Below are 26,420 nucleotides of genomic sequence, written 5' to 3'. Positions count from 1 at the left end.
TTGTAGTCCAGGCGAGGGGTCAGGAGGGTCGGCTGAGAGCTGCCGTTTAGGTTAGATGGGGACAGTTTCAGGTACTTAGGGATACAAGTGGCGCGCGACTGGGGCCGGTTACACAAGTTAAACTTGTCCCGGTTGGTGGAACAGATGAAGAGCAGGTTTCGGAGATGGGATGCGCTCCCGCTGTCGTTGGCTGGGAGAGTGCTGACGGTCAAAATGACGGTCCTACCGAGATTTTTATTCGTATTTCAGTGTCTCACAATTTTCATCCCGCAGTCCTTTTTTAAGAGGGTTAACAAAATCATCCTGGGCTTTGTGTGGGCGGGTTAGGGGGGCTTGCTCTATCGGATTTCAGTAATAATTACTGGGCGGCTAACATAGCCATGATAAGGAAGTGGGTGGTGGAGGTGGGGTCAGTTTGGGAGCGGATGGAGGCAGCTTCATATAGGGGCACCAGTCTGGGGACGTTGATAACGGCACCTCTGCCGTTCCCGCCGGCGAGGTACTCCACCAGCCCCGTGGTGGTGGTGGCCCTGAGGATCTGGGGTCAGTGGAGGAGGTACGTTTGAGCAGTGGGAGCACTGGTTTGGTCCCCAGTATGTGACAATCACCATTTTGCCCCAGGGAGCTTGGATGGGGGGTTTTGAGTATGGCGAAGGGCGGGAATTGAGGGAATGGGGGACCTGTTCTTAGAGGGGAGCTTCCCTAGCTTGAGGGCGCTGGAGGAGAAGTTTGAGTTGGCAAGGGGGAACAAATTTAGATATTAATAGGTGCGGGTCTTTCTGCGCAGGCAGGTATCATCCTTCCCACTTCTGCCACTGAGGGGGATCCAGGATAAGGTAGTGTCTCGGGGATGGGTGGGAGAGGGGCGCGCCTCTGACATCTACAAAGAACTCATGTGGGTGGAGGAGACACAGACCGAGGAGCTGAAGCGTAAGTGGGAGGAGGAGCCTTGGTGGTGAGATGGAGGATGGCTTATGGGCGGACGCGTTGAACAGAGTCAACGCGACTGCAACATGCGCCAGGCTCAGCTTGATCCAATTCAAGGTGGTCCACCGGGCCCACATGACAGTGGCACGGATGAGTAGATTTTTTGGGGTGGAGGACAAGTGTGCAAAATGTGCGGGGGGACCAGCGGACCATGTTCACATGTTCTGGGCGTGTCCAAAACTAAGGGGATATTGGCAGGGGTTTGCGGACGTCATGTCCAGAGTTTTGAAAACAAGGGTGGCAATGAGTCCAGAGGTCGCGATCTTTGGGGTGTCAGAAGACACGGGAATCCAGGAGGAGAAAGAGATTTCCCTGGTAGCCCGGAGATGGATACTGCTGGCTTGGAGGGACTCAAAGCCCCCAAAGTCGGAGACCTGGCTGACTGACATGGCTAGGTTTCTCGGCCTAGAGAAGATTAAGTTCGCCTTGAGAGGGTCGCTGCTAGGGTTTGGCCGGAGGTGGCAGCCGTTCATCGACTTCTTCACAGAGAATTAATCGTCAGCGGGGGGGGGGGAGTAGGGGTTAGGGTGGTGTAGAATAGGCGGTCAATTAGGCGGGTCTTGGCAGGATGGTAGTCGGTGATTGCGCTATGTTTCTTGTTCTTTGGACAAATATTGTTGTAATATTGTTGTTTGTATTGCCAAAAATACCTCATTAAAATTGTTTGTTAAAAAAAACAATCTGGGAGCAGAAGATACCTATGATATCTCACTCACATGTGGGAATGGTCACGTGGAAACGGTGTTAGTTCTAGCGAACAGACAGAACGATGCCAAAATAATAAAGCAGATAAGCTAAATATGGTGAAAAGCTCAAATCTATTACAGAAGAAATTTAGTCAGTACCCTTCAGGAAAGCTGCAGTCCTCACCTAGTCTGGCTTACATGTGACTCCAGATCCACACCAATGTGGTTGACTCTTAAATTCCCTCTGAAATGGTTTAGCAAGCCACTCAGTTGTGTTCAACCGCCAAGACAATAAAAAGGAAAGAAACTGGGCAACCCACCCAGCATCGAATTAGGCACTGGACGCAGCAACGGCAAACCCAGCCCCGTCGACCCTGCAAAGTCCACCTTTCTAACATCTGGGCGATTGTGCCAAACATTGGGAGAGCCACAGCCTGACATAGTCATACTTACAGAATCATAACTCACAGATAACATCTCAGATACCACGATCACTATCCCTGAGCATGTCCTGTCCCACTGGCAAGACAGACCCAGCAGAGGTGGCGGCACAGTGGAGTGTTCTGGGAGTTCTCGACATCGACTCTGGACCTCATTGAAGTCACATGGCTTCAGATCAAACATGGGCAAGGAAACTCCTGCTGATTACAATGTACTGTCCACTGTCAGCTGATTAATCAGTACTCCTCCAAGTTGAACATCACTTGGAGGAAGCATTGATGGTGGCAAGGGCATGGAATGTACTCAGGATGGGATTTCAATGTCCATCACCAAGACTGGCTCGGTAGTACTACTACTGACCAAGCTGGCTGAATCCTAAAGGACATAGATGCTAGTCTGTGACAGGTGGTGAGGGAACTCACAAAAGGGAAAAACATACTAGACCTCATTCTCACCAACCTGCCTGCTGCAGATGCATCTGCCCATGACCGTATCAGTAGGAGTGACCACCACATAGTCCTTGTGGAGACAAAGTCCCGTCTTCACATTGAGGATGCCCTCCATCGTGTTGTGTGGCCCTACCAGCGTGCTAAATGGGATAGATTCAGAACAGCTGTAGCAACTCAAGACTAGGCATCCATGAGGCACTAGGGGCAATAATCAACAGAATTGTACACGGCCACACTCTGTAACCTCATAGCCCACAATATCCCCCGCTCTACCATTATCACCAAGGCAAGGACCAATCCTAGTTCAATGAAGAGTGCAGGAGAGCAAGCCAGGAACAACATCAGGCATACTGAAAAGTGAGGTGTCAACCTGGTGAAGCTGCAGCACAGGACTATTTGTATTCCAAACATAAGCAACAAGTGATAGACAGTAATATAAACACAAATTATATATGGTGACTGCCCTTGTCATCAAAACTGAAGTCAATGAGATCAGGGGAAAAACTCTCCACTGGTCAGAGCCATATCTAGCACAAAGGAAGATGGTTCTGGCTTTTGGAATTCAGTCATCTCAGTCCTGGGACATCACTGCGACCGTTCCTCAGGGTAGTGTCCTGAACCCAACCATCTTCAGCTGCTTCATCAATGACCTTCCATCTAACATAATGGCAGAAGTGGGGATGTTTGCTGAAGATTGCTAAATGTTCAGCACCATTCGTAAATCTTCACATTGAAGCATTCCACGTGCAAATGCAGCAAGACCTGGATTATATCCAGATTTAGGCTGACAAGTGTCAGGTAACATTCGCGCTACAAAAGTCCCAGGCAATGACCATCTCCAATAAGAGAGAATCAAACCATTGCCCCTTGACATTCAATGGTATTACCATCACTGAATCTCCCACTATCAAAATCCTGGGAGTTACCATTGACTAGAAACTGAACTGGACTAGCCATATTAATACTGCGGCTACCAGGGCAAGTCAGAGGCTGGAAATCCTGTGGTGAGTAACTAAACTTCTGACCCTCCAAAGCCTGTCCACCACCTACAATGCATAAGTCAGGAATGTAATGGAATGTTCCTCATTTACCTGGATGCTTTTTCAGAGGTTCGTTGGGCCCAATGGCTAATAGACTGGCAATGTGGAGTGTTTTGGGAGACCCAGGGCAAAGGATACTCGGAAGGCAAGTTTGAGCCCCTTCAAAGTTGGTTATTATTGAAGACATTCAAGTGGGAGCAATGTTTGGAGAGAATTCCAAGGCGAGAGCTTCAACGTGGAGGTTGGAAACCTTCGTGAAAAAGTATTTGAATGAGATTGGCTGATTCACAATGTAACAAACGGCAGGGTCGGTTGTTGAGAAATCCATGAAATCTACTTTGTCACATCTGTCATTTAGTGTTCAGTATGTCTGAGAGAGAGAGAGACAAAGGGATTTTAAGCTCTCTGAGAAGTAAAATGACAATACTATTAGGACAGTAGTTAACTGAATAATTAGTTTGAGGTCTCAGCAAAGTGATCAGTTTAGCAGAGGTGCTACTTGAAGACTGAACTTGGGGAACTCATTTGTTTGCTCAGCAGTTGAGAAACAGTGAGATTAGAGTGTGGTCTTTGGCTGTCTCATGGAAAGAGATGAGATGGGCGAGAAACATTGAATGAATGCTCAGGAATTCACTGGAAGAAAAGTGCTTGAAACTGTGCCAGTCCCAAGCGAGAAGCCTTTGTGTCAAGTTGTTGATAACTCCCACTTTTTTATGAGTCTGTAAATGTATTGCTGGAGTAGAGGAATATTGTGAAATTGAAGCGCTTTCTTGTCTCTGTAGTGAGATCTTTCCAACTTTTTTGTAACACAAAAATGTCTCCACAGTCTCGTTGTGTCCTGATAGCTTACATTCCTACCCAGCAATTTTATAATTTTCGCAGATAATGAGGTGAGTTCTGTCTATGGGGCTAACATGCATTCCCAGTCTGTTTGACTCCTCTTACCTTGACTTCTCTTGTAAAGTCATTGGACTTTTTACAGGTCTGGATTGGTATATGTTGTGGTACTATCGGCTTTCACTATTCCGACCACCTTTTGCTAGCTATTGTGCCACTCTCCTTTGCACCTGCGTCTTCAAATCTGAACAGTTGATAAGGAAGCGCATCCACTGTTAACTCACTAAGGCGGGTTCTTTTAGCCCTCCTGTAGAACTTACAGACATTCCTGCTGTAAGTTACTGGACTGTCAATGTAGGAATTATTACTGAAGTGATCCTTGTCAGTCATCGCAGGTTGTTAGTTCCCACACGCTGAATGGTGAACTAATCAGAGGCAGTACTGTCACTGGGAGACCATCGACAATATAAATGGAAAATGCAGCTGGGCCAATCGACTTGATTTCTGACAAGTGCAAAATCTCAATTCACCATTATTCAAATCAAGCTTTCCTCTGACCAAAATGAAAATCTGGCTTAGCATGCATCTATTGAAAACTTGAACAATAAAGTAAAACGTAGATGAAGCTCACTTAAACGAGCAATTCAGAAGTGAATAGCCAGACAAGTAACTGAAACTGAACAGCTGAGATTAAGTTGCACTTTGTCTCAGAACAACAATGAAACTGCTGTTCTGGTTTGATCATCGCTGTTTACCTGTTGTGCTTGATCCAATCAAGCTGCAGGAGATATATCGGGAAGGAAATTTGGGTCAGAGGAGGCAGCATCAAGTTGGAAAGATGCATCAGTAAATCGGGAGGATTGAAGGATTAATAGGTAGCAGAAGACAGCAGCAGATTAGAGGGTCTGAAGGATGTGCGAGAAGTCCTGGTGGAAGACAGCAGACAGGAAAATATCAGGAGGGTGTGTGGGAAATATCAGAATGTGGCTGAATGATAGTAATGGGAAAATAACTAGGAAATACCTGCATCGATCTTGATAGAAAATTGTCTATTCATTGAAACAGGCTCCACTATATACGGGGGTGGGCACAGCTAATGCAGTTAACCATGATAACAGTGTCAGTGGCCATTATAATGAAAATGATCTCAGATTTGTATGCCTCTCGCTCCTTCAAGGCTACCACAGGCAAACACAACAAGTGCAGGAAAGAGATCCAGATGCTTTAACCAAGTGACTCCCCTTTCTCACTGACCAAATATAGCAGCTTGACAGGGTTGCCTCACTGAACAAGACAGTTGACATGTCTAAAGAACAGGGAGTGACTAATGACCCACATATGGCCACCTATCCATATGCAAAGACCCTCCACAAACATAGCAACATTTTACTCTATTAACTTAATCATCACATACCATGTAGGTTAATGGCTGCTTCCCAAGAAGAAACCATAATGTTTTTAATTTGTGCCAAGTAGTTTTGCTAGACTTATTTGAAAATTGAAGGAGACTGGAAAGATGGCTCCTAGATAATCAAATATACCATTTTCAGGCATGGCTATATGGAATCCTTATCACATAATACATACAGTTGAAAGGGAGTCCTCCACTTAACTCTGGACCCCATGAAGTCTCTTAGCTTCAGGTTAAACATGGGCAGGGAAACCTCCTGCTGATTACCACGTACCGTCAACCATCAGCTGTTGAATCAGCACTCCTCCATGTTGAACACCATGTGGAGGAAGCACTGAGGGGGGCAAAGGCACAGAATATACTCTGGTTGGGAGACTTCAATGTCCATCACCAAGGATGGCTCAGTAGTGCCACCACAGACCGAGCAGAACGGGTCCTAAAGGACATAGCTGCTAGACTTGGGCTGCAGCAAATGTGGGAACCAACAAGAGGGAAAAAGGTACTTGACCTCATCCTCAGCAACCTGCTGAAGATGCATCTGTTCATGACAGTATTGGTAGAAATGTCCACCGCACAGTCCTTGCGGAGACAAAGTCCTGTCTTCACATTGAGGATACCCTCCATCGTGTTGTGTAGCACTACTACCGTGCTAATGGGATAGACTTCGAACGGATCTCGCACCTCAAAACTGGGCATCCATGAGGAACTGTGGACCATCAACAACAGAAGAATTTATTGTACTTCACTACAATCTGCAACCTCATGGCCTGGCATATCATTCATTCTACCATTACGACCAAGCCAGGGGATCAACCCTAGTTCAATGAGAGTGCAGGAGAGCATGCCAGGAGCAGCAAACAGCCAAATATTCCCATCCTCAATGATGGAGGAACCCAGCACATATGTGCAAGAGCTAGAGTTCCTGGGTTACGGGGTTAGGGGATAGGGTGGAGCCGTGGGCTTAAGTAGGGTGCTCTTTTCAAGAGCCAGTGCAGACTCGGTGGGCCGAATGGCCTACTTCTGCACTGTAAATTCTATGATTCAAAATACAAGGCTGAATCATTCATCACAATCTTCAGCCAAAGGTACTGAGTGGATGATCCTTCTCAGTCTCATCCGGAGGTCCCCAACTTCACAGATGTCAGTCTTCATCCAATACCATTCATTCCATGTGATACCAACAAACAACTGAAGGCATTGGATACTGCAAAGGCTATGGGTACTGGCAATATCCCGGCAATAGTACTGAAGACTTGTGCTCCAGAACGTGCCACACCCCTAGCCAAGCTGTTCCAGTACAGCTACAACACTGGCATCTACCTGGCAATTTGGAAAATTGCCCAGTTGTGTCCTGTACACAAGATACAGGACAAATCCAACCCAGTCAATTACTGCCCTATCAGTCTACTCTTCATCATCAGCAAAGTGATGGAAGGAGTCATCAACAGTGCTATCAAGTGGCACTTACTCAACAATAACCTGCTCATGGACACTCAGTTTACGTTCTGCCAGGGTCACTCAGCTCCTGACCTCGTTCCAGGGTTGGTTCAAACCAAGGATAAAAGAGCTGAATGCTAGAGGTGAGGTGAGAGTGACTGCCCTTGACATTAAGGCAGCATTCGACCGAGTAAAGCATCAAGAAGCCCTAGCTGTGAATCAAGGCGAAAACTCTCTGCTGAGTCATAACTGGCACAAAGGAAGATGGCTGTGGTGATTGGAGGTCAATCATCTAAGCTCCAGGGGATCGCTGCAGGAGTTCCTCAGGGTAGTATCCTAGATCCAACCATCTTCAATTGCTTCATCAATGAGCTCCCTTCCATCATAAAGTCAGAAGTGGGGATGTTTGCAGGTGGCTGCACAATGTTCAGCACCATTCGCCGCTCCTCCAATAATGATGTAATCCATGTCCACATGCAGCAAGACCTGGACAAAATCCAGGCTTAGGCTGACAAGTAGCAAGTTGCATTTGTGCCATGCAAGTGCCAGGCAATGACCATCTCCTACAAGAGAGGATCTAACCATCGTCCCAATGGCATTATGATCTCTGAAATCCCTACAATCAACATCCTGGGGGTTACCATTGATCAGAAACTGAACTGGACTAGCCATATTAATACTGCGGCTACCAGGCCAGCTCAAAGCCTAGGAATCTTACGGTGAGTAACTCACCTTCTGACGCCCCCCCCCCCCCCCCCCCCCCCCCCTCTGACGCACCCCCCCCCCAACACACACACACACACACACACACACACACAAAGCTTGTCCATCAATAAGCTCAAGTCAGAAGTGTTATTGAATACTCTCCACTTGCCTGGGTGAGTGCAGCTCCAACAACACTCTCGAAGCTCAACACTATCCACGACAAAGCAGCCTGCTTCTTTGCTACCCCTTCCACAAACATTCAAACCCACCACCACCGATGAACAGTGGTAGCCGGGTGTACCATCTACAAGGTGCGCTGCATGAACTCAGCAGCACCTTCTGAACCCACGACCACTACCATCTAGAAGGACAAGGGCAGCAGATACGTGGGGAACTCCATCACCTGGAGGTTCCCTTCCATGTCACTCACCATCTTGACTTGGAAATATATCGCCGTTCCTTCACAGTCGCTGGGGCAAAATTCTGGAGCTTCCTCCCTAACAATGCTGTGGATGTACCTACACCTCGGCGACTGCAGTGGTTCAAGAAGGCAACTCACCACCACCGTCTCAAGGGCAATTAGGAGGGGCACTAAATGCTAGCCTAACCAGTGATGCCCACATCCCGTAAATGAATTTTAAAAATGAGTAAAATCAACGTGGCCATTGTCAGGCTCATGGGTGCATTTGAAGTGCATGACAGGACAACACACACATTGTATTGTCCTGTGAAATGATATTATCAGATCTGCCTTGGTTCCAGGTGGATATCCATCAGTTGCATGAATGTTATGAATCAGAATGATAAAATCCAAAGAGATGCTTCAGTGTATTTCTGCTCAGTAATTTGGATGTTGAAAAGGATCGCTCTCTCCACACTGGTGCAACCACCTCACTGGCTGCAGTCACAGAGAACATCCATCATTGAGGCTGATATGACAGAATAAGATGTTTGTGTGAAACATATGGCCCGTTTTTGTGGTGTGATTGCCATGCAAATCTATTTTTATTTTTTAAAAATTTATCTTTATTTTTAAAAATAAATTTAGAGTACCCAATTTGTTTTTCCAATTAAGGGGAAATTTAACGTGGCTAATTCACCACATCTTTTTGGGTTGTGGAGGTGAGACCCACACAGACACGGGGAGAATGTAAAAACTCCACACAGGCAGTGACCTGGGGTCGGGATCAAACCCGGGTCCTCGCTGCCATGAGGCAGCAGTGCTAACCACTGCGCCACCGTGCTGATTTCCGTGGAATTGAAGCAAACTGCTGAATTTCTCGGTGTTTTATGCTCCTCTATTTTTACGTACCTTTGTGCAGGTGACCGGGATTTGTGTTTTGCCAGCACCAAGCAGGCCCCAACAATTGGAGGGCCTGCCAGCCTTTCACCCTGGTAAAGTCCCTGCCTTAGCTTTCATGCCCATAAATTTGATAAATATGCAGACATATCTGAGATATAACCGAAAGACGACTTAGCAGTATAATGCAACACTTCAGACAAGATCTGGCAAGATTTAGGTTATCCTTACCATCACAGCTTTCATACAAAATCAATGACTCCTTAAGCCTCACCATATTGTTGAGAAAGTCCAAGTAAATCTTTATATTTTATAATCTTGCTGTAATCATGTGACACAGTGACTAGCACAGTTGCTTCACAGCTCCAGGGTCCCAGGGTTGATTCCCGGCTTGTGTCACTGTCTGTGTGGGGTCTGCACGTTCTCCTCGTGAGTGTGAGTTTCCTCCGGGTGTTCCGGTTTCCTCCAACAGTTCAACGATGTGCAGGTTACGTGCATTGTCCATGATAAATTGCCCTTAGTGTCTTAAAAGATTAGGGGGTTATGGGGTAGGGTGGAGGTGTGGGCTTAGGTAGGGTGCTCTTTCCAAGTGTTGGTGCAGACTCGATGGGCCGAATGGTCTCGTTCTGCACTGCAAATTCTATTATCTATGCACTGAAACCTGTGCACAATAATCCAACTCCACCTTAGTTAAAATCTGGCTAACGTTACTTTTCTGTTATTTGATTACTTTATTATGCAATTGCCAAAATCTTTGCTTATCTTGACTAGTTTTCAATCAACCCTTAAGCCTGTTGTATGTTGATTAGTCTAGCTTTGGAATGGGTTTTGATATTGTGTGCATGCCATTGTCATGTAAAGAGCACGGTTTAACGTGGGACTGGAGAATAGCCCTGCCCACAGTGTATTAGATTCGGAGAGAACACTCTGGAAGCAGCCTACCTGCATGGAAGTAGCTCCAAGCAGGGATCTGTAAATGGTTAAAGACTAACAATAAACACTTCATGTTTATATATTCAAATCTCAAGATCTCATTAGTGATACATCTAAGGAACCCACATTACAACAGCTGGTATGTTCGAACAACTGGCTTATTTTCTACAGCTGAATTATGTACAGCTAGCCATGGCTAGGTGTTGTACCGCTGAAGCCACAAAGATTCTCCTCTCCTCATCAAAAAAATGATGGCGCGAGAGGATGGCGACTCTCCGCAAGCTGCTCCTTACAAATCTTCTTCTTACATTTATTTTAGTCATTCCAGCCTTTTAAATCTTTCAAATTTTAATTTTAAAACTAACAAAATCATTAATCGTGCTTTTTGAATTTACTTGTGGGTCTGGAGATTCCTTGATTTCCTTGTGCAGAGTCACATGACTTGGTGTGACCTGACTCGGAAGGACATGACCGACGACCCGATTTCAACCTGGAAATGGAAGAGGCCCGGCTTGGGAAGGGATCCGAAAATCGAGGTGCCCGATTCGGCATCCAACTTTGTGATCCGGCTCGAGCTGACCCGGAATGGCCCAGCCAGCGCTCGTGCCCTGACCCGCCTGACAGGGAGGCAGATGAGGCCAGACGAGTAGGCACAACTAAGCCTAGATCCAGGCCCGGTTTCGGGGGCTTTCGGTCTGGCCGTCGCGCTGGGTCCAGTCATGCAGGCCGGACCAATCCGATCCAGAAGCAGAAGAGGGTTGACTCGTATGTAGAAGTAGCAATTGACCCAGGAAACAAGGTCTGCAGGTGAGATTAAAACAACGAGGTTTGATGTCTCTCCTTAGTATACTTCTGGCAAACGTCCAAGCGATTGAAAACAGGTTGGACGAGCTTAATGCTAGACTTACTTTTCAGAGGGAAGTGAGAGACTGTTGTGTGCTCTGTGTCACAGAGACATGGCTGACTCCTGCCTTACCTGACTGTGCTGCAACCTGAGGCCTTCTCAATTCATTGGATGGACCGCACGGGTTCCTCAGGTAAGACAAAGGGTATGGGGTTTGTTTCTTCATCAACATCTCTTGATGCTCAGACCTAGCGACCCTGACTGGTTATTGCTCCCCGTATCTCGAATACTTGACTGTAAAGTGCCGCCCCTACTATTTTCCACGTGAGTTCACTTCTGCTATTATTACAGTGGTCTATATTCCACCCCAGGCGGAAGTGAAGAAGGTGCTTGATGAATTGTTCACTGTTATAAATAACCTTGAAACAAAATACCTGGAGGCCTTGTTCATTGTGGTCGGCGATTTCAACCAGGCTAATCTCAAGAATGTATTCAAAAAATTTTACCAACACATCTCCTGTCCCACCAGGGGCTCTAAGGTCCTTGGCCACTGTTATACAAACACCAAGGGTGCTTACCGCTCCATCTCCCGACCATGTTTTGGAAAACCGGACCACAGGGCTGTGCTCCTTCTCCTGGCATTGAAGCAGAAACTGAAGTGGGAGGATACGGTTAAGAAAGTCATGCAATGCTTGTCTGAGGAAATTGAAGAGCTCCTACGTGACTGCTTGGAGACACTGGATTGGTCCAGATTCAGGAACTCAGAGGCCAACTTAAACGTGTATGCTACTACCATCACAGACTTCATCAGTAAGGGTGTTGAGGACTGCGTGCCAAGGAAGGTAATCGGAAACCATGGTTCAACCAGGAAATCCATTCCCTATTGAAGTCCAGGTCTGAGGGGTTTAAGATGGGAGACCTTGACCTATACAGGAAATCTAGGTACCACCTCCGTAAGGCCATCAGGGGTGCCAAGAGACACTACCAGACCAAGCTAGAGTCTTGAACTAACGTTACAGATTCCCGTTGATTATGGCAACATTGACACAATATAATGGGTTATAAAGCAAATTTGAGTAGAATCTCTGGTAACAGAGCATCTCTCCCTAATGAACTTAATGCATTCTATGCTAGCTTTTAGCAGGAAGCTAACGAACTAATGTCATCTGCCCCAATCATGATGGATGCATCTATACCTACAGTTACAGCCTCAGAAGTCAGGTTGGCATTCTTGAAAGTGAATCCATGGAAAGCAATGGGTCCTGATGGAGCTCCTGGCCGTGCACTTAGATCCTGCACGGACCAGTTGGCGGGAGTGTTTGCAGACATCTTTAACGTCTCCTTACTCCATTCTCAGGTTCCCACCTGCTTTAAGAAAACCACTACCTTACCGGTGTCACAAAAAAAAAGGCAGTGTGCCTCAACGACTATCGCCCGGTGGCCCTGACATCTATTATTATGAAGTGCTTCGAGAGGTTACTGATGAAACACATCAACTCCAACCTCCCAGATTGCTTTGATCCACTGCAATACTGTTTTAACAGGTATACAGCAGATGCTATTTCCCTGGTATTACACTCATCTTTGAAACATCTTGATAACGGGCGCATATGACTGGGACAAGGCTGAGCCGGTTCTTTGGGGGAGAGGACAGACGTGTCAGGTGTTTGGGGAGCCCAGCAAACCACACCCACATGTTCTGGGCATGCCCTGCGTTGAAGGTCTTTTGGAGGGGCGTGGCGGGGACATTGTCAAGGGTGGTTGGTTCCAGGGTGGAGCCGGGCTGGGGGCTCGCAATTTTCGGGGTGGCATCGGAGCCGGGAGTGCAGGAGGCGAAAGAGGCCGGTATTCTGGCCTTTGCGTCCCTGGTAGCCCGGCGCAGGATTCTTTTACAGTGGAAGGATGCAAAGCCCCCGAGCGCGGAATCCTGGATCAACGACATGGCTGGGTTCATCAAATTGGAGAGGGTCAAGTTTGCCCTAAGGGGGTCGGTGCAAGGGTTCTTCCGGCGGTGGCAGCCGTTTCTAGACTTCCTGGCGGAGCATTAGGGGTGGTCAACTTCAGCAGCAACCCGGGGGGGGGGGGGGGGGGGGGGGGGGAATGGGCGGGGGTATTACTTGTTCGCTATAGGGGATGTGTATTTGGTTTCATGGTTTCATGTTTATTATTTTAAAACATTTATTGCTTTTGTATTGGGGGGTTACTGTTTTTCTCTTTTCTTTTGCTTTGTTGGTTAAAATTTGTTGAAAATTTGAATAAAAATTATTTTAAAAAAAAGAAACATCTTGATAACAAGGCCTCCTATGTCAGGCTCCTGTTCATTTACTATAGCTCTGCTTTTACTACCATAATTCCAACCAAGCTCATGTCCAAATTCTAAAACCTAGGACTTGGCTCTTCCCTTTGCAACTGGATTCTCAATTTCCTGATCCACAGACCACAATCAGTAAGGATAGGTTATGACATCTCCTCCACAATAGTCCTTAACATTGGAGCCCTCTACTATACACTTTATACACACATGATTGTGTGGCAAAATTTGGCACCAACTCCATCTATAAGTTTGCTGATACAACCATAGTGAGTCAGATTTCAAGCAACGACGAGTCAGAGTACAGGAGAGAGATGGAGACCTTCGTAGCATGGTACAATGACAGCAATCTCTCCCTCAGTGTCAGCAAAACAAAGGAGCTGGACATCAACTTGCCCTGGTGGGACAGGAGGTGTAGTACATGCCCCATATCCATATCAACGATGTCGAGGTGGAGAGGGTTGATAGTTTCAAGTTCCTAAGTGTGAATGTTACCACCAATTTGTCCTGGTCCACCCATGTCAACGTTATGATTAAGAAAGCGCAACAAAGCCTTTACTGCCTCGGGAAATTAAGGAAGTTTGGCATGTCCACAATGACTCTTACCAATGTCTATAGATGCACCATAGAAAGCATCCTATCTGGTTGCATCACAGCTTGGTATGGCAATTGGTCTGCCCAAGATCAGAAGAAACTACATAGAGTTGCAAACACAGCGCAGTCCATCACACAAGCTCGTCTTCCATCTATTGACTCTGACTATATTTCTCGCTGCCTTGGGAAAGCGGGCAACATAATCAAAGACCCCCCCTCCCATCCTGACTATTCTTTTTTCCAACTTCTTCCATCGGGCAGAAGATACAAAAGTTTGAGAACTCGTTCTGGCAAATTCAAAAACACCTTTTTTCCTGCTGCGACCAGACTCTTGAATGGCTACTCTACATATTAAATTGATCTTTTTATGTGTATGGAGTGATCTGTCATGTCTGTACGCAGAATAATACTTTTCACTGCACCTTCGTATGTGTGAAAGATTTGATCAATAAACACTTGTTCTCTTACATCATCATTCTGGAAGGTGCTATTTACGCAGTCTGACATATTAACCCTTACAAACCCTAATACTAAAAGTCCATTATAAGATGTCTCATCAAATAGTTTCTGAAAGTCAAGTCATATAAAATAAACCACGTGATCATCATCACCAATTATGAAAGATTTGTTGACATCAGACGCCTTCCAGAATGCCTCATGGGCTTGGAATCATTGTTTTTACTTTGGTTTTTGTATTGTTTATTTTTAATAAATTATATTACTTTTCCAAATACAGGTGAAACGCTAAAAGTTTAAGATTCTGAGGATTTTACTCTGAAGTTTTTTTAAAATTGGAACATTAGTAATTTTCCAGTCTTCTGGTAGTGCCCTTGTATTTAATGATCTGTGAAACGTTTCCTTAACACCTTTGCTCCATTTCTTTTCTTGGACCTGTTCCATACAGCTCTGTTGCTTATGGATATTCAATCCCACTATATTCTTTTAATAACGCCCTGAAGAAGACTTATGGTGATGGCGGAATTTTGCAAGATAATAGGGTAAATTAACTGCAAATAAATTAACTTCATTCTCGCGAGTTAAAACTTTTAGTATAAATAATTTGACCGGATTTCTCAATTGTGAACCCACCCCACTGTCGCTACGAGCAAGGACGGAGAATTTGGCACCCAGCCAAATCTCCCAATTGCTGCAGCAGGACAGGAGAATCCCACCCTTTGTTTTTTTACTTCAGTTTCTGTTCTGTACAAGTAGTTGTGCGTTTATGCTCATTTTCCTCAGTGGAAGATAATTGATTTCAGGCCAATTTTTTGAATTTAAGAGAAATGATGGGGTCAGTATATTGAGGGACCTTGCAAATATAACAGACATTTCTTAATGTATGCAACAAGTCGATCAATTTTCCTGAACTGCAAAATTGAGTTAAATACACACAAAATCAAAATTGGCACACTTCTATTACCAAATAATCTAACTGTAAAAATGGCACAAATGTATTTTTGGAAACAAAACAAAGGACCAGATCTTATAGTCTCCGGATTCATAGAACCCTTGCAGTGCAGAAGGAGGCCATTTTGCCCATTGAGTCTGCATTGACCTCAGAAAGAGCAATCCGCCCAAGCCCACACTTCCGCGCTATCCGAATAATTCCTTAATCTAACCGACACAATTTTGGACAATGAGGGTCAATTTAGCCTGGCCAATCCACCTAACCGGCACATCTTTGGACTGTGGGAGAAAACCATCGCACCTGGAGGAAACCCACGCAGATACAGGGAAAAGTGCAAACCCCACACTGTCAATCAAGGCCGGAGTTGAAACCGGGGGCGGGATTCTCCGGCCCTCCGCCGGGTCGGAGAATCGCCCAGGGCCGGCGTTAAGCCCGCCTCCGCCGTGTCCCGAATTCTCCGCTCCCCGAGATTCGGTGGGGGCGGGAATCACGCCGCGCCAGTTGGCGGGCCCCCAGCGGCGATTCTCAGGCTCGCGATGGGCCGAAGTCCCGCCGGTGACTAGCCTCTCCCGCCGGCGTGGATTAAACTACCTCTCTTACCGGCGGGATTGGTGGCGTGGGTGGGCGCAAGGGTTCTGGGGGGAGGCGCGGGGCGATCTGACCCCGGGGGGTGCCCCCACGGTGGCCTGGCCCGCGATCGGGGCCCACCGATCAGCGGGTGGGCCTGTGCCGTGGTGGCACTCTTTTTCTTCCCCCTTCGCCATGGTCTTCACCATGGCGGAGGCGGAAGAGACCCCCTCCCCTGCGCATGCGCCGGTATGACGTCAGCAGCCGCTGACACTCCGGTGCATGCGCGGACTTACTCCGACTGGTGAAGTCCTTTCGGCCCCGGCTGGCTTGGCGCCAAAGGCCGTTTACGCCAGCCGGCGGAGTGGGAACCACTCCGGCGCGGGCCTAGCCCCTCAACGTGAGGGCTTGGCCCCTAAAGGTGTGGAGACCTCCGCACCTTTAGGGCGGCCCAACGCCGGAATGGTTCACGCCACTCCAACACGCCAGCACCCCCCATCCTGCCGGGTAGGGGAGAATCCCGGCCCGGGTCACTGGCGCTGTGAGGCAGCAATGCTAACCGCTGTGCCACTGTGCTGCCATGGGATTGTTAGGGACGGGACATCCAACTGAGATGCACATCAGGACACTGTGGAAATCCTGACATGTAGACCTATGTGGAAATAAGCCAAATGTTTCAACTCCCCAGGACCCCCATGAATGACTCTGATTCTGACCTTGTCAGTCATTTGGGATATTACCGACTTAATTACCCGAATTGTTACCCAGGAAATGTTAGACTGATTAAAACCTAGTTTAATTTTTGGACCACTGCAAAACTGAACCTTCCAATCAATCAATCAATCACACTACCATCTTGCTGCCACCCCCCTCCCCTGCGGCTAACCCATGAACACCCAACTATGTTCCTGACTACCCCCCAACTGCTTGACGACCTTCCCAGCCTCCCCTTTCTACGGTCTAGATCCCCCAGCTAATCCAAAACCACTGTCCTGACCCCGTGACAACCCACCTGACTGTCTCCAACTCTCCTGATCCGCACTCCCCCCTACTACCCCATTGACTACCCCCTACCCCCCCCCCCCCCATTGGACCCGACTATCCCCAACTTCACTATCCACTCACCCATCTACCTTTACCTATTTACCCACTCATTTACCTACCTCATCACTGAACTACCCCCAACCAATGTCGCCCATATACTCCCCATTCACTAACATCATTCACTAACATTCAGACTTGACAATGAAAAGTGTCGTTAAAAGTGTCGGGGTGGAGGGTTTCCACCAATTCTACTACAATTTGATAGAGTTCTCCAAGGGGTGCTATTTTGTACGTTTCTGGGACTTCAGGTTCAAACGATCCCAGTAGAAATGTGGCGCAGCATCAAGTAGAGCAAATGTCTAGATGCAGCGAAATCCAACATTGATTGGTACTCCTCAGAATATCTGGGCAATGATTTGCATTCACATCTTATATCCCACAGCGCTTCCTTTCAGCTAATGAAGTGTAGTCACTGTTGTAATATAGGATATGCGGTGGCCAATTTGTGCGCAGAAAGCTCTCACAACTATAAATATGGTAATCAGCTGATAATCTGTTTTGTGATGTTGATTGAAGTAGATACTTTGAAAGAGGAACTTGGTTTAATATCTCATCCAAAAGGTGGCACCTCTGTCAGTCCAGCATTCCTTCAGTAGTGCAGTGGAGTACCTTGATATTTGTGACCAGGTCCTGCTGTGGGTCTTGAACTCACAACCTTATGCCTTCGAGACAAGGGTGCTGTCAATAGAGCTACAGTTTACACGCGTGACCATTTGTGGCACCGAATTTGAATTAAAATATATTCCTTCATGATATTCTTTCTTAGTCAAGATCCATTTTGTTTATACAATTATGAACTGCCTGTACATTAGCTTCGGGATATTGTGACTGCTTTTGAGTCATAATCCTGATACCATATTTGACTCTGATCACATCTGCCCCAACACTAAGACTAACTATTTCCACCTCTTTGGCATCATCCAACTCTAGCCTGCCGTAGCTCATCTATTGCTAAAACTCTCCTGTATGACTTTCTTACCTCTAGGCTTGACTATTCCACTGCATTACTGGCCAGCCTCCCATGTTCCACCCTCTTCAAACTTGGAATTGTCCAAACCTCTGCTGCGCACTAACTCGCAATGAATATGGTTCACCCATCACCCTTGTGTTCATTTGACCCACATTGGCTCCCAGTATGGTGATGCCTCCATTTTAAATTTCTATCCTTGTTTTCAAATCCCTCTCTGGCCTTGCCCCTGCCTATATTTGTACTGTCCTCAGCCATGTAATGGTCTTGTCAGATGCCCTGATTTATATGACAAGAACACCTGTAGATAAAGCGATAAACAATTTATTAACATTAACTGTGGGTACCGTATATATAAAACTACAGATGAATAACAGTAAGAAAAAACACAAGCAACCTCTCTTCAGCTTCCTCCAGTCAGTCTGAGAGGTCACCTGACTCTGACATTCACTTATGTACTAATGAGACTCCTAGTGGTCATTCGTTGAATTGCAACACAACCATGATATTTCTACAAGCCCTAGAGTCCTCCGGGATATCTGTCCTCCTTCAATTCTGGCCCCTTGAGTATCTCTGATATTAATTGTTTCACCACCGGAGGTCATGCCCGCAGCTGTTGAGGTCCAAAGTTCTGGAATTCCTTTCCAAAACCTTTCCCCCCTCTCTACCTCTCAATACCTCCTGCAGACACTTCTTAAAAACTTTTTGACTAAGTTTTTCGTAATCAGCCCCAGTATCTTATGTACCTTGGTGTCATATTTGTTTGATAAAGCTTCTGTGAGGTGCTTTGGACATTTAACTACTTTACAGGTGTTATATCAATACAGGTTGATGTTGGAATCAATTTGGTAACATTTTCTAACACTGCTTATGTTTTGCCTTTTGGAACTTTGCTCACATATTACTAATAATTTAAAAGATTATCTTGTGACTTACAATAGAACCATAGTAATTGCATTTCTCTTTCAACCAATCAAGAATAAAGTTTTCATTCTCATACAGCTTCTGAATACTGTAATAGTTTTTGGTTAATCCTCTGCATTCTATCAACTCCCAACAGATGAGATTCCAAATGGTAGAGTTTACTTCAGTGGTTCGGTTCATCTGGTAAATGCCTTCTTCACTTCTGCATTAACAGACAGTAGATCCACTGAGTTTATATACTTAGCCAATCAGGCCGAGGAATCAGTAAGTAACATAATTTTATGTAATGGCTTGTCTAGCTTTTCACTTATAGGCATAATCCACTTTCAACAGGATGAAGAAGTTGCATGGCTACAAATGAGACATTTAACATAATTTTTTTAAAATATGATGCATAAAGGTTCTACTTTGTGCACAATTGTGCAATTTGCATTTGAAATTGTGGTCGTTTTCCGGAGTAAATATATAGTTGAAATTCTGCCAAAATTCATTCCCATAATCACAAAAGAAAAGTCTTCACGAGTCAACACCATCGTGGAGTATAACACTGCGTAATTGTTTTTGTTCCTTGCCTTATATATTTAGGAGTAGTAACCTAATGAAGTTTTATTAATACGACTGAAAATGCATTTACTGCAAAAATTAACATTTTAGTCCAGCCCAATATGTGCGAATAACCTGATTTAAAATTGTTGCAAATTACTTTAATAACAAGACTGGATTATTTACCCGTATCACTGGAGTTTGTTTTGCTTCATGGTAAATTACATACTTTTAGTATTTAAAATCTTTAAAAATGTGTACACTAGTGCCGTTGCATCTAAAAAGCCATCTTAATTTGAAGAGCATCCTTGAGCGATTAAAATAGGGTGTAATCAGCATGCCCACGATATTGATCTGATGGTGTGACTGGTTTTGTGGACAGGGTCAGTTGCAAGTGTAACACTTTTTTAAAACCATTGTTAAAATTTAAAAAAACTCAACTTATCCTCAACATAACTTCCACTTGAAACTCTTTGATTTCTTTTAAAATGCTCGCTTGGCCAATTTTAATACAAGCTATAAACCATAACATTCAAAGTCCTAAATTTATTGTTACAGATTAATCACCACATGATTCCTCCCCTGTTAATGCACATATTGTATGGCGTGGCAAAAAGATAATGAATCCTTATGAGATATGTTATTCGTAACATACTCATTAGCATGAAAACGTAGCTTAGTTTTAACTAGGATATAAGCTTGTTACTTAGAAGTAGATGGGAGTTAGATTGAATTGCTAGCTTTGGTTTATTTTATTTTATTTTATGTGTTTGGCAGTTGGCTGAGATGTTTAGAAGATCACAGTTGGCACAACGTTTTGTCAGTGTCAATGTCATCTCCTTTAGGTAGGAATCAATTTCTCTATGTTCTCATACAATGGTTTTCCCTTCAAGTCCAAAACTTAATTAGACTTTTCAATGTTAGTTTGTTTCTAATCTAACATCCATTTAGAGATTTTTAACAATCAGTTAATGATGCAGTCTCCTTCACTGAACCCTAGAGCTGGGGTCACAATGTATTGAATATGTTCAAACGTGTATTTAAAATCCTGGGCGTTGAAGTTTATTGATGACATCACTGGTGAATATTATGCTTTCACTCTTTGGCAACAAGGGGTTCCTTTCAACAAAATGAAATAGAAATCTTGAAAGGATATACAAACTTGACAACATTTCAGAAGCAAACATTATTGAACAACAGCAATCGCAACTTAACAACAACTGTTGTCGGCTGCATTTATGTAGCACATTTTATGTTTAAAGGCATTTCACAAATGTGTGAGGAAAATGGTCCTTGAGCCAAAGAAACAGAGATGACGTGGATTGGCTAACAATTTGGTCAAAGGGTGGACTTAACAGAGGAGTGGGAGGCGAAAAGGAATTGAGGTTTAGTGAGGGAATTTGAGGGTGAGACTTATGTGGCTGAATCTTTGAATCATCGAGTGATACAGCATAGGAGACTATTTAGTCTGTCAAGGTGTGGAAGAAAGGACGCTGGGGTGTATAAGAGGACAAAGTTAGAGGGATAGAAAATATGAATGGGTTATTGAACAATGTTATGAAGATAGGGAGGGAACCATGTTATGGAAAGATTTAGACAATGGTGTAAGCATTGTAAATTTCAGATGTTGGTGAACCGGAAGCTAATTTAGGTCAGTGAAGAATGCTGTGGTAACTAAGAGGGACATGGTGCAGGAAAGGATATGGAGAGTGGGTTTTTAGATCGCTGAAGTTTAAGGAGGTTAACTAAAACCAAAGTTGATATTTTACTTTCATTTTGCCATCCTAGTTTATTTGTAGTTAATTAAGGACAGGTGGGAGAATGTTGCTCATAATAGAATCTGTTAATAAAACAGTGAGTGTAGCTCTAGAAGGTTCAAATTGGTGGAAGTTACTAATGTCATGTTTTTACTTCTGAATTGTCCTTTACAGTGAAATATGTCTCAAAAAGTATTAACAGCAGTTTTTGAGTAATTCTTTTAATTTTTTTGAATGTAGTACAAGTCTGCAGATTTTAATCATTCATAAATAAATTGGTATGATGAGTGCTTCAAGTGGTGTTTTTGATATATTCCCCAAGTCAACAATTCTCACCCAGCTGAACACACTTTGAGATATTGAAAGATTATAAATGTAAATGTTTTGTTCTAATAGAATCTACTGTGTATCTTTTTTCACAGTGAAGGAAGTGTTTTAGCTTACTTCATGATTACATTCTCTGTCGGGAGAAACAGACTTATAGAAGACAACAAAGTCCTACATGCTTATGATGTGGTTAAGGTATTGAATAACTACCTGAAGAAAACAACTGAATCTAGTACTGTTCCAGCGCTGTTGGGAAAGTTCCATTTAGATGTTAATTCCATTAACATTTATGGTATGAAATTTTCCTACAATTTTAGTTCTCGTAATTAGAGATGGGATGCCAGTTGTTACAATAAATTTATATATTTTGGGGTGTGAGAATAGATCCATTTGCAGTCAGCGCAAGATTAAACAAAAGAACATTGTGATTGTGTACTTATCACCTCTCTCTCAGGCAAAGGAGACTGGGGAGGTAGAGACGATGCTTAAACGTGCATGGTATTGTGATCATGCCTTTAGAATCTTTTACTTAAGTTTTTTCTGTTCCCACTTTACAGCAGCATATCAGAGCATTCAACAATAATGTGACTGGTTTGTATGACATCCTGTCTGAAGCTAACTTTGAATTTTTAAAATATGAAATAACACAACAGTACCAGGTTTTCAGAGGTCAAAGGGGTGAATATAATGCAATATTTTCAGAGTTGAATGGTTCTAGCTGTTTTACGGATTTGTGTTGATTAAAAACTCCCAACCCTATAAATATATTTGTGAACTTACTACTAATAATCAATATGTTTTGAAGTGTTCATTCATTTTTGTACTTTAGCCTATTTTGAAACTTGTGGCTAATGTTTTTACTTCTGATATTCTTTTACAGAAACAGAACATGACGAGCATTCTCTCTTCTTGGAAGAAGGTACGTAACTAATAACGTGATAGACAACTAAAGTTCTGCTTAACTTGAGACTTTTATGTCCATAGGACAATAAAGAACCAGCAAAATATTGCTCATAATAGAATCTGTTAATAAAACAGTGAGTGTAGCTCTAGAAGATTCAAATTAGTGTCAGTTACTAATGTAATCTAATTTTATCTTTTGCTATTTCAATCAAGTTGCCGAAGATAATTAACAAACAAGATTTTCATAAATTGTTTTAAATAAATTGAAAATACCCATTTAATCTAAAATTTGAATTTCTGGTAGAATCCTTCTACAGGGAAGTAGATATTTGTAAGAAACGATTTCTATCTTGCAAACAATATATTATTTTGTTTGATATGAGACAATTTAATATTAGTTTCTTAAATGTAATACTTTTACAATTGTTTAATCCGTCTCCTTTTATGTGGTCCACATATACTTTGGTGCCTCTTCGTGAGCGAAAAGGTCAAAATAGGAGGCCCCGCATTATACAGTTCTAAATACCATACTGGCGATATTTTGTTTAAAATGTATTCTTTGATACAAGCAGTTCATTGTCATGTGTTATATTGATGTATACTGCTCAAATTGTGATAATGTTTGGCTCTGCTATTGAAATCTGTGTACAGACATTTTATTTTAATTCGATTATGCCACTATTCAATTATGGCAGGAACGATTGATGGTTTACAAATTTGAGAAAGCAACGCTCATTAGAAAAGACAATCATTGTAAAAGTAGCACTTACAGCTCATTATGAAATTTCAGATATTTCACTTTGGGACTAAGATAAATGCAGCCCCCTGTGCTCATTCATTACAACATAACATGTATAATTTGCAACAAACATGGACTCCAACCAAATTATTTATATCTTGGAAATACATAAATCACAACATCCCATTTTGTAGGGCCATAGGCAATACTATGGCAATAGTACAATAATCATGGGGGACTTCAATATGCAGGTGGACTGGGAAAATCAGGTTGGTAGTGGTTCCCAAGAAAAGGAATTTGTGGAATGTCTAAGAGATGGTTTTTTGGAGCAGCTTGTGACAGAGCTTACAAGGGAACAGACAATTCTGGATTTGGTGATGTGCAATGAGGCAGACCTGATTAGGGAACTAAAGGTGAAGGAACCCTCAGGGAGCAATGACCACAATATGATAGAATTTACTCTGCAGTTTGAGAGGGAGAAGCGGCAATCAGATGTAACGGTATTACAATTAAATAAGGGTAACTACAAAGACACGAGGGAGGAACTGGCCAGAGTTGATTGAAAAAGGAGCCTAGCAGGGAAGACAGTGGAAAAGCAATGGCAGGAATTTTGGGGGTTATTCGGGAGGCACAACAGAAATTCATCCCAAGGAGGAGGAAACATGCTAAGGTGAGGCCAAGGCATCCATGGCTGACGAGGGTAGGCAAGGACAGCAGAAAAGCTAAAGAAAAAGCATCCAAAGTGTTGAGGATTAGTGGGAATCCAGAGGATTGGGAAGCCTTTAAAAGTGAGCAGAGGACAACTAAAAAAGCAATAAGGGGGGAGAAGATGAAGTATGAGAGTAAGCTAGCTAGTAATAAAAAGGAAGATGGGAAGAGGTTTTTTCAATATACAAAAGGTAAGCGAGAGGCAAAAATAGACATTGGGCCACTGGAAAATGTGGCTGGAGAAGTAATAATAGGAAACAAAGAAATGGCAGACGAACTGAATAGTTACTTTGCATCAGTTTTCACGGTGGAAGACATCAGTGGGATGCCAGAGCTCCAGGAGAACCAGGGGACAGAAGTGAGTGCAGTGACCATTACTGAGCAGAAGGTTCTGGGGAAACTGAAAGGTCTGAAGGTGGATAAATCACCAGGACCCAATGGACTACACCCCAGGGTTCTAAAAGAGATATCTCAGGAGATTATGAAGGCATTGGTGATGATCTTTCAGGAATCACTGGAGGCAGGAAGGGACCCAGGGGACTGAAAAGTGGCTAATGTAATACCCCTGTTGAAGGAGGGAGGGAGCGAGAACACGGGAAATTATAGGCCGGCTAACCTGACTTTGGTCATTGGTAAGATTTTAGAGTCCATTATTAAAGATGAGGTCACAGAGTACTTGGAAGTGCATGATAAAATAGGACTGAATCAGTACAGATTCGTCAAGGGGAGGTCATGTTTGACAAATCTGTTAGAGTTCTTTGAGAAAGTAACAAGGAAGTTAGAGAAAGGAGAACCAGTAGACATGATTTATTTAGATTTCCAGGAGGCCTTTGACAAGGTGCGCATAGAAGACTGTTAAATAGGTTAGGAGCCCATGGTGTTAAGGGTAAGATCCTGGCATGGATAAAGGATTGACTGATTGGCAGAAGGCAGAGAGTGGGGATAAAAGGGTCTTTTTCAGGATGGCAGCCGGTGGTTAGTGGTGTCCCTCAGGGGTCGATGCTGGGACCACAACTTTTCACAATATACATTAATGATTTGGAGAAAGGAACTGAAGGCTAAGTTTGCAGATGATACAAAGATCTGTAGAGGGGCAGGTAGTATTGAGGAAGCAGAAGGATGTGGACAGGCTATGAGAGTGGGCAAAGAAGTGTCAGATGGAATACAATGTAGAAAAGTGTGAGATTATGCACTTTGGAAGGAGAAATGGAGGCATAGACTATTTTCGAAATGGGAGGATGCTCAGGAAATCAGAAGCACAAAGGGACTTGGGAGTCTTTGGCCGGGATTCTCCAATCCTGTGGCTAAGTTCTGACGCCAGCATGGGCCCCATATCTAAGGAAGGATGTGCTGGCCTTGGAAAGGATCCAGAGGAAGTTCACAAGAATGATCCCTGAAATGAAGAGCTTGTCAATGAGGAACGGTTGAGGACTCTGGGTCTGTACTCGTTGGAATTTAGAAGGCTGAGGGGGCATTTTATTGAAATTTACAGGATACTGCATGGTCTGGATAGAGTGGGCATGGAGAGGATTTTTCCAATTGTAGGAAAAACTAGAAACAGAGGACACAATCTCAGACTAAAGGGACGATTCTTTAAAACAGAGATGAGGAGGAATTTCTTCAGCCAGAGAGTGGTGAATCTGTGGAACTCTTTGCCGCAGAAGCCTGTAGAGGCCAAATCACTGAGTGTCTTTAAGGTAGAGATAGATAGGTTCTTGATCAATAAGGGGATCAGGAGTTATGGGGAGAAGGCAGGAGAATGGGGATGAGAAAAATATCAGCCATGATTGAATGGCAGAGCAGACTCGATTGGCCAGTGGCCTAATTCTGCTCCTATGTTTTATGGTCTTATGGTCTAACATACAGCTCTCATGCACCTTTCAAAGAAAAACAAAGGGTAATGAAGCAATTTTTCTTCTGGGAGGGACGTTCGTTCTGAACCCTGTTTCCAAAGATTGCTTCAGTGGCAACTTTCATGGCACGGTGGCACAGTGGATAGCACTGCTGCCTCACAGCATCAGAGACCTGGGTTCAATACCTGCCTTGGGTGACTGTATGTGTGAAGTTTTCACTTTGTCCCCGTGTCTGCGTGGGTTCCCTCCAGGTTTCCGGTTTCCTCCCACAGTCCAAAGAAGTGCAGATTAGCTGGATTGCTAAAGAGCGCCTTAGTATACAAAGATGCCTAAATTAGGTGGGGTTATGGGGTTACAGGGATAGGGCGGGAGAGTGGGCCTAGGTCGGGGTGCCCTTTCAGAGGGTTGGTGCAGACTCGATGGGCCGAATGGCACCCTTCTGCGCAGTAGGGGTTCTGTGTTTCACGGTCAATTTCCAAACTGTTCTCTTTTAACTGTTCAGAACAGCATTCTTTCTCTCTCTCTCCCTAAGTTCCGCCCAGCTGCTCAAACAAAGGTTCTCTGCTGGAGTTTCCAGTCTTGAACCCATCAGCGTTATCTTGTCTATTTGATTGCCCATTCCCATTTATACAAAAGAACAGAGCC

At 44.2% G+C, this 26,420-nt stretch overlaps 1 protein-coding gene across 1 annotated transcript in view; it reads left to right on the top strand.

Annotated features, from left to right (window-relative positions):
* The window catches only part of LOC119968900 (suppressor of tumorigenicity 14 protein homolog), a 217,814-nt gene that overhangs the window by 27,016 nt on the left and 164,378 nt on the right, over positions 1-26,420 (top strand). The window contains exons 3-6 of the mRNA XM_038801870.1: positions 19,082-19,209; positions 20,266-20,333; positions 21,668-21,864; positions 22,453-22,491. Coding sequence (XP_038657798.1) covers positions 19,082-19,209; positions 20,266-20,333; positions 21,668-21,864; positions 22,453-22,491 — 432 coding nt within the window. The remainder of the gene's footprint in view (positions 1-19,081; positions 19,210-20,265; positions 20,334-21,667; positions 21,865-22,452; positions 22,492-26,420) is intronic.

This window comes from Scyliorhinus canicula, chromosome 7, assembly GCF_902713615.1.
Source record: "Scyliorhinus canicula chromosome 7, sScyCan1.1, whole genome shotgun sequence".
NCBI classification, from domain to species: Eukaryota; Metazoa; Chordata; class Chondrichthyes; order Carcharhiniformes; family Scyliorhinidae; genus Scyliorhinus; species Scyliorhinus canicula.
Note: the sequence above shows the minus strand (reverse complement) of the source record. Positions and strands in the feature narration are given on the sequence as shown.